Here is a 15640-nt window from a genome sequence, read left to right as displayed (position 1 = left end):
ACTAGTTGACTGGTTTTCTAGTTTTTATTTTTATTTTTTTTAATTTCATTTAATCTATTTAAATTTTAGAAAAAATATCATTTTAAAATAGATTTTCATTGTTAAAAATTCTGAAAAACTGGAGAAAAATCGGAAAAAAATCCTTTTCATTTTGGAATACAACAACAACAAAACCAAGCCTTAGTCCCACTAAGTGGGGTAGGCTATATGAATTCTTTTCTGCCAATTTATGTGATCATGGACCATTTCTTTTGATAGATTCAGGGATATTAAATCCTTACTCACTATCTCTTCCCAGGTTATTTTAGGTCTATCCCTACCCCTTCTACTGCCCCTCACATTAACTAAGTCACTCTTTCTCACAGGTGCACTATGTGGCCTACATTGCAAGTGTTCATACCATCTGAGTCGTCCCTCTGTTATCTTATCTTTTATAGGAGCTACACCTAACTTACCACGAATATGTTCATTCCTTAATTTATCTTTCAATGTTATACTACTCATCCATCTAAACATTCTCATCTCGACAACTTTTACTTTTTGGATATTATGTTTCTTCGTCGCCCAACATTCGATCCATATAGCATAGCTGGTCTTTTAGCTGTCCTATAAAACTTCTCTTTCAATTTTAAGGGTATTCTATGATCACATAGCACACTTGAAGCTCTTCTCCATTTTACCCAACCTGCTTTAACTCTATGTATTACATCATCTTCAATTTCTCCTTCAGCTTGCATAATAGATCCAAGGTATCGAAATCTACAAGTGCTATTTATTTCTTTATCATCAAGTTTAACTTTGTCTCCAATATTCCTCCTATCATTACTAAAATTACATTTCATATATTCTGTTTTATTTCTACTTATCCTAAAGCTTCTAGATTCCAAAGTTTCTTTCCATAATTCTAACTCAGCCTCTACTCTGTCCCTAGATTCCTCAATTAATACAATATCATCTGCAAACAACATATACCATGGAACCTCCTTTTGAATACTCTTAGTCAACTGGTCCATCACTAAAGCAAAAAGATAAGGACTCAAAGCTGATCCTTGATGTACACCTATGGTAATTGGATATTCTCTAGTTTCTCCATCTATAGTCCTTACACTAGTCATTACTCCATCGTACATATCCTTAATGACATCGGTATACCTACAACATACATCATTTTTTTCTAAAACCCACCATAGAACTTTCCTAGGTATCCTATCATATGCTTTTTCAAGGTCAATAAATATCATATGCAAGTCCCTCTTCTTTTCGCTAAACTTTTCCATTAATCTTCTTAAAAGATAAATAGCTTTTGTGGTAGATCTCCTAGGCATAAGGTCAAATTGATTTTCAGAGATCTTCGTTTCTAACCTTAATCTTTATACAACTACCTTTTCCCATAGTTTCATCGTATGACTCATAAGTTTAATTCCATGATAGTTATTACAATTTTGAATATCTTCTTTATTTTTGTATATAGGTATTAGAGTACTTTTCCTCCATTCATCTGACATTTTCTTAGTTTTTACAATTGTATTAAATAAATTAGCTAATCATATAATTCCGTTATCACCCAAGCATTTCCAAACTTCAATTGGGATGTTATCTAGTCCCATAGCTTTCCTATTTTTCATCTTTTTTAGTGCAAACTTAACTTCGTTAATTCTAATTTTGCGAATAAATATTATATTTTTAGTCTTTTTTTCATTTGACAATTCTAAGTTTAAGCCTTCTATTTGCTTTTCGTTAAACAACTTACTAAAGTAACTTCGCCATCTTTCTTTAATATCTTCGTCCTTAACCAAGACAATATCATCCTCACTTTTTATACATTTTACATTTTTTAAGTCCTTGTTCTTCCTTTCTCTAGTTTTAGCAAGTTTAAATATATCTCTTTCCCCTTCTTTTGTACCTAATCTATCATTTTGGAATAATTATCATAATTTTTAAAAATTTTCTATTATGTAAATATTTTCTTCAATTTAAATTCTTTTAATTAAGGATTTGCTATTTTGAGCAATTTAGAATTGTTTTGCCTTTGAATAAAAATGCTTTGGAGTTCTTCCTTTAAATTTTGGATTTTTTTTAGCTTTCAGTTATTTTTAGTTAATTTAATTTATTTATTTGGATTTTGCCTCATTTTAAATTGTTATTAATTGGTTAAAAAAAAAAAAAAATTGCAGAAAATTTAAATAAAATGGCAAAACATTTCTATTTGTTCCCTAATAGTTTATTTGAGTTTTAGGATTGTTTAGCACATTGGTGTAAGCTTAGAATAGGTTCAAAGGGTGAAAAGCACAAAAAAAGGGTTTGAAGGTAAATGTGGCTTTGCATTTTGTACATAATGTTGTTTCCTCTTATTTTTGTGTGTGGGATATTAAAGCTGATTATGAGTTCAATTTAATTCACAGAGACGATGTGTTGGTTTGCTTTGATTAAATGGTATGCATGCGAGCTCAATTCCTTCCTTGTTGCTTCTATTGCACGTGTCATTTCATTTATATATGTTGTGCTTGAATTTATGGCATGATGAGCTTCGAGACTCTGTCTGAGTTGTGGATGAATTAAAATGAATAGAGACAAAAAATATCATAATTAAATAATCTGACGATGGATGCAATAAGGGGACACAATAACACCCTTTGTTGGTTTTCTTGGGCCAAGGGAGCCCTTGTGTTCCAAATTGTGATGTCGTGGGAATGCAAGGTGGAACAACATTTAATGGAAAGGTAATGTGAACCAAATCAAAGGACAATAAATGTAGATTGGTGATTATGCTTAACTTAGTAGGTATCGTTCGTAGAACAAGTGCGTAGGGGGTGCTAATACCTTCCCCTCACATAAATGCACTCTTGAACTTGACTTTGGTTTGTAGACTTCCGACTATTTGTTCCTTGGACCCAAGGTGTAGCTAGTTGACCAAATCAATCGGTAGTAATTAAATAGGTTTTCTAACCCCACCTTGGATGAAATAGGTTAGTGATGACTCTGTTGATATGTTTCGACCAATATCTCAACCGCATTTTACCATCTTCTCATCTTGAGTTTGCCATTCATGTTGAGGCAGTTGACCAGTTGACTTTCATGCTTACTTTCGTGTTTGTTTAGTGCTTTCACCTAATTTGTGTTTGATGATTGCGAACTTTTGCATATGGTGAACTTGTGATTTACTTTCGGTTGACTAGTTAAGCTTGTGCGCTACAACTAGTGTTGCACGACCCTTCACACAGTGTGAAGTGTTTGGCTCGTGAGATTAATCGCAAAGCAAATGAAGAGGAATGGTGGTATCTCCAATGACTCTCGAATGCCTTTCTTTTATTTTTTTGGCTATAAAAGAAATATATTAAGAAATAGGATGTACAAAGAGGATGAGAAATCCTCAAAGGCAGAAGAGAAAAAAAAAGCGGAAAAAGGTAATACAAGAACAAATCTTAGTCTAGGTTAAAAGAGCCAGTCAATCATGATGAATATCAGCAAGAACCATCTTATCAAAACACTTGAACGCTCATTCACTAAAATGGGCGCTAGAAATATGGTCCAGTCCCAAATCAAATCCACATAAGACCCATGTTCTAAAAAAATATGGCATTTTTCTTTGACCAAATAACCTGGATAACAACAAAAGTAGAACACCCCTACAAGGTCCTGACATCTTTATGCCTTCCAAAACCTTTGAAATCAACTATCTATAAGGCCTCCAAAGAATAAGGGCACATGTAACTCTCTCCTAGAAACAAAAGTTTGTTCTAAAGACTCCAAGCTATAGGGCTCTACCAATGTACTATAAGATAGTCATTAAATCATTATCCCACAAAATCCTACAATCTTTCCATTGCTCAAATATCAAGAGAAACAACACTTTCATAGTAGTAAGCACACTCAATACTACTATGTTAAAGAAAAAACCACAACTTCCAAACCTTAGGCAATGCTTGAAAAAGACGAACAGTTCTTTGATGACACATAATACACGCATCAGGTCACAAAACTTTATTAGGCCTCTTCTTTTGTATACAATTTATTTGATTCAAAATCATGCATGAAACTAAAGCCTTAACTTTAAAAGGAACCCAGGCTTTCTAAATAAACTTATGCGAAAATGGAAGGAATATCTGTTCCGAACAAGATAAAAACTTGACAGGAATGGGTGGGATACCAATTTGGGTTATAGATGCTCTTCAGAAAGTCAGTGGAAAGCTATTTCTCAGATTTATCCTCTCTTTATTCCCCATACTAAATTTGTGTTAGGTTGTGGTGTAAAATTTGCTTTTGGAAAGACCTTTGGTGGTGGAATATGTCTTGTCCTCCTCTTTTCCTTGCCTCTTTTGATTGAGCTTAGGACAAAATGATTTCATTTCCTCTTTCCTTGTTGATCCAAATGGTCCTTTACCTTCTTGAAATTTTCATTTTAGGAGATCTTTGAATGATAGGGAAACAGATGAGTTATTTTCATTGTTGGTCTTGTTGAATAATTGTAAAGTATTTTTGGAAGCTGATAGTTGATCTTGGCTCTTGGACCCCTTGGGGGTCTATTCTTGCAAACCTTTTTGTGAATTCTTGATCAGCACTAACTTTTCCTTCCCTCTCTATAAAACTATTTGGAAGGCTAAAATCCCCCCTAAAATCAAAGCTTTTATTTGTGCTTAATAGAATAAATACTAATAACTTGCTGCAGATTAGGAGGCCTTTAAAGGCCCTCTCTTCAGATATTTGCGTGCTTTGTTTGAACTGCTCAGAATCTGTTCCACATCTTTTCTTGCATTGTAATTTTGCATGGAAAGTTTGGAACAAGTTTTTCGGTTATTTGGAGAAAGTTGGGTTTGTCCAGAGATAGTGGAGGAGTTTTTGACAATATATTTTTTTGGTTTTGGGAGGAAGAAAGAAGGAAAAGCGCTATGGATTAGTGCTTTATTTGCAGTATTTTTGGTTTTATGGAAGGAACATAATGCACATGTATTTTCGGGGAAGAAATTAGCATTTTTGTTGGTGCGGGAGAACATTCATTTTCTGGCTTCTCTGTGCTGCGTGGGTAATGGTAATTTCAAGGGCATATGCTTCTCAGATATTAAGCAGGATTGGCTTGCTCTGTTGACTTCTTAGGATGTGCTGATTTCCTTGGGGTTTCCCAGACTTTGTTAAGGTGGTGTCTCTTCTCCTGATTGTACATCCTTTTTCTATCTATAATGAATTCTTTTGCGGTCAGAAAAAAAAAAAAAAAAGATTTACTGGGGAAAAAATACCAGAATTATCAGAACACCGAAGTCTCTTCTCTGGAAAAAAGAGAGGCCTTGACACAAATTGAGAATAGAACTCAAAGAACTAAAGTCAGCTACCTCTTTATCATTAAATTTACAAAAGAACTGGAGATTCCAAGAGATATTAGGGTCAGGCTGACTATAAAAATTTGTAATGGGGAGCATCATGAATTGTGGAAAGATGATATAAGCATGGAAAAACATCAAAAAGAGGAGTATCCCATCCACAAAACCACCCCCAGCTGGTGAGCAGTCAAAGAAATAAAACTAGGATTAATCTAAGAAACAAATTTCCTCCTACTCTGCTGCACTGAAAAGGAATCAATAAATATGAGATGCAACTTCTTTATTCCATGAGTAAGACCCAGTAACTGTGCATTAGACAAAAGAAAATTTCTCAAATCATGATCTCTAACAAAATCATCAAATCCTCTAATACTAGCTGTGATTCTGGAGCCCCCAAATAGTAGGCCTAAGGCAAGGGTCACCACTCTCCATTACTGCTAATGTATGAGAGAACAAACACAGAAAAGGACTATACTGTAGAATTCACTTAGAAGAGAATCTCATTTTGCAAACAACTAAAATGCCTCCTGAAGAGGAGCCAAAACACGACAACCAAACCCATTTGTTGCACATATGTTCCTAATGACTCATAAAAAGCCATCCCCGAACTCAGTTGTTTTCTTGAATGAAAACAATATCTGGCCTACAACCTACTAAAACCTGACAAATATTCTTCTTTTCTTTCTTAATTCTTTCCACTAGACTTCTCAGTTTACAAATCAAAATCTTCATAGGATACCTCTAATAACCCCTCCTTTTCTATCTTTGCCTCATCATACATTCAATTTTTTTTTAGGTTCTCTCCTTTTTTTCTCATTCTACTTCTACTGTCCCCTCTAGAGTACACTAACACCATCTCTTCCTCAGTAGGAGTAACCAAATAAAGACTTGCATCATTGAGAAAATAAGATGGGTCTCTAGTCTCCTTCCCACCTGCTAGAGGCTTGATAAATGACATCTCCTTTAGAACCTGAACCATGTGAGCAATTTGGTAAATTTTGGCAACCTATGACTTCTCTATGAATGGATGAGATCCCTCTGTTACAAGACTTACAGTTATCATCACCCAGACAACCAAAAAATTATTTCCCAAAGTATCAGGACGACAAGAGCCAAATTTAAATTACCTGAAGAAGGAAGGAGACTAGGAACATAAAAATTCACCACGACAAAGCTATAACTTAGGAGCAAGGTTACATTTCTCAGAAAAGGCAGAAGTTTAGTGAGTGAGATTGTTGGACAGTAAATTCCTCTGACTGTTGACAGAAATTGAATTTAAAAGCGATCCATTCCCTGGCCTTCCCCGTATTGGGCCGAGACTCATGCTCCGCTAATATCCCATTTCCAAACCATCTTCAAACTCGGGTGACTTACATTGGAAAACCAGCATTGTTGACTGAAGTCACCATCATTTTTTTCAATAAATCAGCTAGCTTAGGCCTCTGATCCTCTGTTGTTCTTTCCTGAACTGACTTCTGGCCTTCATTACTCCCCCATTTTTACTTTCCTCCACCAAACATTTAGAGCCACAGTCCGCACATCTCTGGGCAGTACATATTCTGTTAGGTGCCTCTTCGTCTGCTGACCAACCACTAATGATTCCATTGTTTTAAATGATCTCTGCCAGCTTATCTTGTTAACACCTTCTGGTATTCTTACAGGTTGATTTCCACCAGATTCCATAAAATTATCAACTGCAAGAAAGTTATCCTATTCAACCAAAGCCTCATTGACAAAAGGATTCTTGAATCCCTAAAAAGTTTCACGTAAGTACTGTTCTCCTTAATAGATCAGAAAATCTTTAGTTGATCTGCAATCTTCTAATAAGAGTTCTCCCTTGGTGATTAGAAGTAAGCATGGATTGGGTGTGAATGGGTGGATACCAATGTTAGTTCGCAATGTTCATCCGACAGTGCAGGCTGATCTATTTCTTAAATTTATCCCGTACTCAATTCTCACATTAATTTTGTGGTGGGGAGGGGTTCTTGGATTCATTTTTTGGAAAGATCCATGATTAGGGAATGGTGTTCTATCCACATCTTATCCCTGTATGTTTTTATTGAGCATAGGGTAGGATGGCATGATTTCTTTCTTTCTTGTTGATTTGGTTACCCTTTGGTTTCTTGGAACTTTCATTTTAGAAGATTTCTAAATGATATAGTTTGATGGGGTTTTCCCCCTTGTTGCTATTGAGCAATTGCCATCTTCCCTCAGCTAGGGGTACTTGCTCTTGGGGTTCTGTTGACTTTGGTGTGATCCCAAGAGGGGGAGTGAATTGGGTTTTAAAAACTTTTTGGTTAATTCAAACATTTCGCCAATTCACCACAAATCATATCCCATTCAATGTACACCTGTGTATGTAAAATAATTAAACTATGAGTTCAGGCATACACATGTACAGTATATTTCATTTAACTCAAATGTGTGCATGCAAATAATTATAACAGTAAGTAAACAAGCATACACATGGAAATTAAAGTGCATAAAGTAAATGAGATAGTCAAAGAGCGACACAAGATTTGTTATCGAGGTTCAGCCAAACCAGCCTACGTCCCCGCCTTGGGCATACCCCCAATGATTCCACTATCCCTGCTCACTTAAACGGGTGGAGCAGAAGCCGTTACAACCTCTCCTTAAGGGGCGAGGTAAACCTCAGCTCAATTATAAGACTGAGTCCAACTTGTCTCCCTTACGGGGCGAAGACTCCCCAGTTCAATTTTCGGGTTGAACTGAACTGGTCTCACTTACGGGGCTGAGACTCCCCGATTCAATTAATAGGCTGAATTCAACCGATACAATAAGATCATTTTTGTACATAAAAATGTTTCTGAAAAATATAAGTAGAAATGTACACATTTAAGCTTAATACATGCACTCTCTAATGATATGCATTATGCTTAATAGAGTAAGGGTGTTTTTCAAATAGTTAATGCACAAATAAAATATATGTGAATATTATAAATATGTTCTAGAACAAAGATTTTTGCAAATAAAAATATTTGGAGAATCTGGGATTTTAAGTTCAAGAAAATATTCGTGCTATAAATAATTTCTCCTAAAATATTTATCAAATAAATAACCAGGAGAAATGCAAACAATACTCTCAAAAAAATGATTTCTAGAACATAAAGAACAAGTGAGAGTATGTGCAAGTAAAATGCCCTAAATAAAAAACTCTCCTCAAAAATGATTTTGAAGTAAAAACATGGAAGAGATTTGGAGAGGTTTTGATAAAAAAATTTTCCCCAAAAGAATGATTTTAACTATAAAAATTGGTTTGGGAGAACTTTGATTGACAAAGGTTTAGAGAGAATTTTAGAGTTAATCAAAGTTACTAATCTAAGCAAATGAAGAGGTGTATGTAATTTTTCTAAAAAATATGACAGTTAGGGACAGGCTCGGTATTTTTAAAAATGTTTAATTAGAATTTAACCCCAATTACCGCAATTATTTTTTGGCAACCCGAGAGTTTTGGTCGCCCTGTCCTTAGGGCCGGTTGCCCGAACAGACACAAAGCTGTTTTTGGGTTTGGGTGACTGTGGGGAGAACTGATTGGTTGGGACAAGGTGATTTCCCAAATTCGTAGGTTTGGGCGCCCAGTGTATGGTTTGGTCTACTGATTCATAAGGTTCGGTCGCTTGGGGCCTTTTTGAACTACAAGTTTGGTCGCCCGGGGACAGTGGAAAAGTCAGTGACTAGGGTTTGGTCGACCGTGGAAGCTACATTCATTTTTAGTTTGGTTGCCTGAGGCTTCAGTCAACTATTTGACCTTTTGGCCAACAGTGTGTTTGGTCGATTGAGGGCTATAACACATAAATCGGTTGGTCGCCCGAGGCTTTTAATTAAGCCTAAAAGCCCAACGTCGGTCGACCGAAGACCTGTTTTTGTCCTAATTTAAACCCTAAGGACATTTTAAAATCTTTATATGATGTTAACTTTTATTGAAAAAAGGTTTTCAATGAAAAATTCAATGTCCTAAGGTCTGTCTATGGCCTTTGGTTCCCTACAGTAAGTCTACGGTTTTGTCTGAGCATTCAAATCATATCATGCAAGATGTATGCATGATTACAAACCAAATAATAAAAATGAAATGTAATTACAATAAGAAATAAACGTCTTCTTCTTCTTTTTGCACTTCTGACTTTACGGAATGCGCCTGATCGTATAGGCTTTAAGTCTTGCAAGCTTCCATCGTCGTTTCCTTATGTGTGTGTTAAATTAATGGACCTCTGTTCACATGCTAACTACACACATAAGAAACATGTGCTTTGTTAGCATCAAAACAGGGATCGGACTCAAAAAGTCAACATCTTTGGATCAAGCGGGGTGTATTCTTGTAAATATTTTTTTTGAGTTTTTGACTCGTTCCAACTTTTGTTTTCCTCTATACTCATCTATTTGGAAGGCCAAAGCATCCCAAAGATTAAGGCTTTCATTTGGCCACCGTGCATAATAGATTCAATACTAATAATCTGTTGCGAATTAGGAGACCTTTGAAGGCCTTATCTCTAGATGTGTGTGTTCTTTGTTATTTGGGTTTTGAAATGGCATCTCATTGGTCTTACACTGATTTTGCGGGGAGCATCTGGAATAAATTATTTGCCATGTTCGGAGTAACTTGGGTTTGTCCAATGTCAGTGGAAGGAATGTTAACTATTTATTTTGAGGGTTTTGGAAGAAGGAAGGATACGGCTGCTCTTTGGAAATGTGGAATATTTACAGAGCTGTGGGGATTATGATTGGAGCGTAATGCATGGATTTTTTCAGGCAAAAAATTGAATTGGCAGCTGGTTTGGGAGAAGATTCAATACTTGGCCTCTTTATGGTGCGTTGGCTTTCGGAAGTGTTGTTAGAATGGAGGAATCTTTTGTTTTGATATTTCATAGTATTTATTTGTTTTTTTAGTTTTTTTTTTTTTTTCTGAATTTTTCTAGAATTTTGATGGGAGATGTCTCATCCTCCTCTTTGTAAATTCTTCTCTTTTTAATGAAATCTCTTCTTTTTCTATAAAAAGAAAAAGAGTTCCCTTTAGTGAAAGAGAGACAATTTTTGTCCCTGCAATTCCAGTAATAGAAAGCAATAGTTTTGTGTCCCCCAAAATCTTGAACTTAAAAGTCTTCCTGTCAGCCTTGATTCTAGGGCTGAACCCAATTATCTCCAAATCTTTAATCAAATATTCAAAATCTAAAAGAAGTTGTTAGTGAGAAAAGGACTTCAACCTTAGGTGCATTTGGTCGTTATAATGGAATATTCACTGGAAATAGTCACCGCCGATAAGCCACCTGGAATTCACAGCTTCAACTTGCATCTTCATATTTTTTGTTTTTTTGTCTATGTTTAAGATTCCTATTTGGGTGGCAGCAAAGTTGGGTGGCTGGCTAGATTGTTCTTGTTTTAATTTTATCTTTTTTGTTCCTTAGTTATACACTCTTCGAAAAGTGTTCTAGCAAAACCACTGGTTTTAATATTAAAAGGGATACACTTATAGATGATTAGTATTCTATTGATTTGAAATCCCCAAAGTATTGGCAACTTTCATGCTTCATAGGCTTTTCAGAGAACTATAACAGCATCTGCTCTCCTGGTACAGGGTGTAGAATTTGCTTTTTTTTTTTTTTAAATTTAAAATTGTACGACGGCATGATAAGATATTCTATTACTGGATTGCTAACACTTGCTCTTCTGGAATGTTTATTGGTGCTAACACCTGTTTTCCCTTTTTTTTTTTTTTTGTTTGTGTTTTTATTTTTCTTCTTTCTTATTGCCAATTACTAAAAATCTTATAAAGGTACATGAACTTGAACCATGTTATTGTAATGATTTGTTGAAGCATGTTGATGCTTGCCATGTTGATTCTGCAGTCTAGAGAAAGGAGTTGAAATGGATTACCATTGGGTTGAGTTTGACGACATTCGCTTCCATGTCCAGGTGATTAACAGCCTGTTTGTCTGCCATTTATTTTGAAGATAAGATAATGAATACAATCTGGGAGTTAACTTAAATTTGTAATCTTGGTTATTCACTTCTCTGTTGAGGGGTGGGGATGAACATTCTTTGGGTTAAGTTGAATTTGCCAGCTTAGTTATTAACTTCTCTGTATAAATTCAGTGACTCTGATTGTTTCTGCAAACCTCACTTATGAACATCTTCCAGGCATCAATGAAGAATCCTCAGTTCTTGCTTTTGTCTGTATTGTTACCAACACCACCTCCAGAAACTGTCTTTTATGGCGGGCTTCCATTTGGAGCCATCGAAGCTATAAAAGCTGCATACAGTGTAATTGTGCAAATTCTTGATCCTCCAAGGGACGGATTTAATCTCACAGTGAAACTTAATTTGTCCAAACTCCCTCCAGATGAAGGTTGGGTGATTTTATTTTATTTTTATTTATTTGCTGACTGGCTAGGTCAAGTTTGGTGAACTTTTTTTTCTTATACTTGCTTATTATGATTGTGCTTGAGGTGTTTTCTATTTCAAGTTTGTGCTTCCCCTTTCTTTATGCATGAAACCTTCTTAATTGTTTTTCTGCCATTAATGCCATTCATGTTCAATGGTTTAGAATTTTATTGAAGGATGGGTTCTGCTTGATTAGAAGAGGTAATGCTATGAGGCTTGGCACTGTAAAATAGACCTTAGGTGCACATTGCACAGGCATGCCCTTATAGATTATGGAATAATGAGAATTGAAACTCTTTTTGACCAAGCAATGAAGCCCTCACTTCTTTTTATTGGCATATTTGGCAGTTTCAAATAATGTGGACAAAATGAAAGGTCTAAGGTATACATTTTTCTTTCTAATTTTTAATTTTTGAGCATGGCTAATCTATATTTGTCTTGGATTACAAAGTGTACAACTATTAAATTTGAGTTTCATCTCACTTGTAAGTGGCTGAATTTGGATAGCAAATTCCTCTTTTGACCTTAGGAAAAACATGTCAATAGTTGACACTGAATCTTGTAGAGTTAGATAGCATGGCTAATCTCCTTGGATGAGGATGATTTAGTCTTGGGATTGAGATGAGCTAGATTTTGACTTAGCAAGTTCATCATCTAGAATTGTTTACAGAAACTACTAACAAGGAGGCGTGTTGGGAGATTTTTGCCCTTTAAGTGTTAGTCTAGTTCAATTAGTGATTCTGAGTAGATGAATTGTAAGGATCAAGGACTTAAAATTCGATTTTGATTTCGCTTTCAATTTAAAGAAATGATAGAAATTTACAATATTAACTTTAGGTAATATTAAAATAGATGATAATGCATAATTTGAAATAAAAATAAATTTAGAAAATGGCAAAATGCATTTGTGACAAGTTTCAGTGTGTAGGGTGTATAAATTGCATGTTGTGAAGCAAGCAAGGGATTGAAGAACTCTAAGACCATAGTTAAATACTGGGGTAAGTGTTGTAATTGGGCAAGTGTTAATTGGGAGTTGGGAGGGACAAAATAGTAAAACAAGGGTGAGAATTATCATCATCGTTGATGATGATGATGATTATAATAATAAGATAAAGAAGAAGAGAAGGGTGAAGTGATGAGGTATACTTAATTTATGGCTTCTAAATTCATTTTTCTTTTCTAATTTTTTCCTTCAAAATTTGAGCTACTGTGCTGAATTTATTGAAATTCTACTTGAAATTTCAGTTTGAAATTTTTCTAAGACGAATTAGAAAGTGAATTTCCATTCAATATCCTTCCAAACTCACAATTTTGATGTTTCAACGCGAATTTAAGTCCTTGATAAGGATGGAGAATGGGTGAGAATGAAATAATGAGGTGTTGAGGTATGATTTGATAGCTCAGAATCTGAATCTTCTTCCTTTATTGTTTTTTGTTTTTTCCAATAGCTCTTTCTCTTGGAGGATTTGGAACAATATTTTTTGATTTGTTTGTAGTGAATTGGGTTTGTTTCGGATTGTTGGAGGAATTGTTGAATATTCCATTACAGGCTGTGGAAAGTGGAGATGGTTCAGTTTTGTGGATTTGTGGGGCCTTTGGGGTTTTATGGGGAATTTGGTTGGAAAGGAATGTGCATATTTTTACAGGGAAGAAGGTTACTTGTCCACTGCCATGAGAAAGGATTCATTACTTGGATTCTCTTTGGTCCTTTGCTACTGGCTGTTTTAAAGTGGTTTCCAACCCCACCCCCCCCCCCCCCCCCACCCAAATTGATGGTGAGATAGGAAGGCTGTGTTATCTTGATTGTAGTTTCTTCTTTATGTTTTCTTTTTCTCATAGGAAGATGTCTTTTTTTATTTATTTATTTTATAATTCAGAAAAAATGGGTTGGTGGGTCGGATGAAGAAAGTGAGTTGATAGCCCTGTCAGGTGTCATGAAAGATTAGTGTTGGATGAAATTCGCGCACAATGTGGCAATAGTTTGGATTCATATTTGGATAACATTTCTTGTTTTTGGCTATAATTTGGGTGCACTTGGACAGGGTTCCTAAATTTATTGATGGGTGAATTAATCTAGATATAACTACTTGTCATATTATGAGAATGAGGGAGCAGGAAAATGTTATGATGGGGGATGGTCTTTGACAAATTCCCACTTCACCAGAGGTGGAACTAAATGATAAGAATAATGAACCCCAAGATATTTTGGATACCATGGGCTTTAGATTAATTGCTTTTGAGGCTAGTGAGTAGGATTGGATTGTGGCAAATGTATAAGATAAAGAAGGAACAGAGGCAGTTGGAAAGCCTGACTCTTGTACTGAACTGTATGCTTATAGGAAATCTTGTCCAAAAGGAAAGAAGGAAAAGAGGGATCAACAATTTTCACAAGGAGGATTTACTAGAAAAATCCCATCAACTTGCACATTCCAAAATCAACTCTTCCCCACCTCCCCTCCTGTTCTGCAAAATGAACTAGTTCTTTGTCTCCCTTCTTTCAAACATGTCAAGAAGTGAAAATCCCATCAAAGTGAGACCCTTCTACAGGAAAAATGGATAAATGATAAAATGGGAGAATTATGTAGATATGAGTTTGTAAAGTAGACAAAAAGAAGAAAAAATATACCTATTCAATTTAAGTGTCTTCATAGATTGAAACAGGAGTACCATTTTCAGTTTAGGAATTCTTGCCACGACAAAAGCCACTTATTATTTGTTCAAAATCCTCTCAGCAACTTCAAAAGTGCTTAGATATGGACATAAAGTGGAGAGAAATTCTGGGAAGACTAGAGCTGATAGGATTAGGATGATCTCCTAAAGAGATGATCTCTCTTTCTTGCCCTAAAACCACTCACTGCCTAACTGGTCCCAAGAAGAGCACGGACCCAGTTGCCACTTAAGGAGGACCACGATAAATCAATGATATTCCATCATAGATAGCTATCTATCTCAATGATGAACCTCTCAAGCCTTCCAGAATTACATGTGCTGGCAATGACAGTCTTAGTTGTATAGTTTTAAGGCTTGAAACCTTCATGAAGCTTTCTTTTTGGGCGTAATACTAATGATTTACTTCAGAAGAGAAGGCCTAATAAGGCCCTGTCTCTGGATGTTTGCTTCTTTTGTTTGAGGTTAGGGTTAGTGAGACCTGTTCACATCTGTTTCTTCATTGCCCTTTTACTTGGTGTGTATGGAGCAAACTTTTTGGTGTTTTTGGTGAAGACTGGGTTTGTCCCTCCACCTTGAAGGCTTTTTGTACCATCACATTTTGGAGTTTTGGTAAAGGGAAGGATAGGAAAGCCTTGTGGCGATGCACTGTTGTGGCTATTATTTGATGTCTGATTGGAGAGGAAAGCTAGAATTTTCAAAAGTGTGGCTACTGCTAATAACTTGCTTTGGTGTAGAGTGGTATATCCATGGTCTTAAATTTCCACAAAATTGTTGAAATTTCCATCGAAATTTCCAGTTTCTGTCACCCTTGAAATCGAAATGGCAGTCAATTTCCATCTTGCATGATTTCCATTGAAATGTCAACGAGTCATCCGCAATTTATCGAAAACTCGAAATTTTAGCGAAACTTGTCAAAATATTAACCATGCAATGAAATTTCCTCAAAATTCAAATGAGAGATTTAAGAGTGAAGTGAAATTTCTCTCTTAATTTATTTTATTTATTTTTATCGAAACAAAAGATTATTACAAGTGCTTTTGAAATTATATGGAAAAATAAACTTACACCAACATTTTATTTAACCATTCATGTCTAAATTATCATTATTTGTGTAATAAATAATATTTAAATGATTTATGAATTTCATTTGTATTAACTTTAATGCACATTATCTTACAAATACTTTTGATACACATACAATATTACAACTTTTCCACCTCATACACAACATAGATGTATTTAACTTGTAATATATTAGTCCT

At 35.3% G+C, this 15640-nt stretch overlaps 1 protein-coding gene across 2 annotated transcripts in view; it reads left to right on the top strand.

Annotated features, from left to right (window-relative positions):
• The window catches only part of LOC131160297 (actin-related protein 2/3 complex subunit 2A), a 50308-nt gene that overhangs the window by 10048 nt on the left and 24620 nt on the right, over positions 1–15640 (top strand). For both annotated transcript variants that reach the window (XM_058115792.1, XM_058115791.1), the window contains exons 2-3: positions 11174–11240; positions 11466–11673. In XM_058115792.1, coding sequence (XP_057971775.1) covers positions 11174–11240; positions 11466–11673 — 275 coding nt within the window. The remainder of the gene's footprint in view (positions 1–11173; positions 11241–11465; positions 11674–15640) is intronic.

This window comes from Malania oleifera, chromosome 7, assembly GCF_029873635.1.
Source record: "Malania oleifera isolate guangnan ecotype guangnan chromosome 7, ASM2987363v1, whole genome shotgun sequence".
NCBI lineage: Eukaryota > Viridiplantae > Streptophyta > Magnoliopsida > Santalales > Ximeniaceae > Malania > Malania oleifera.
This window is presented reverse-complemented; position numbering and strand designations above follow the sequence as displayed.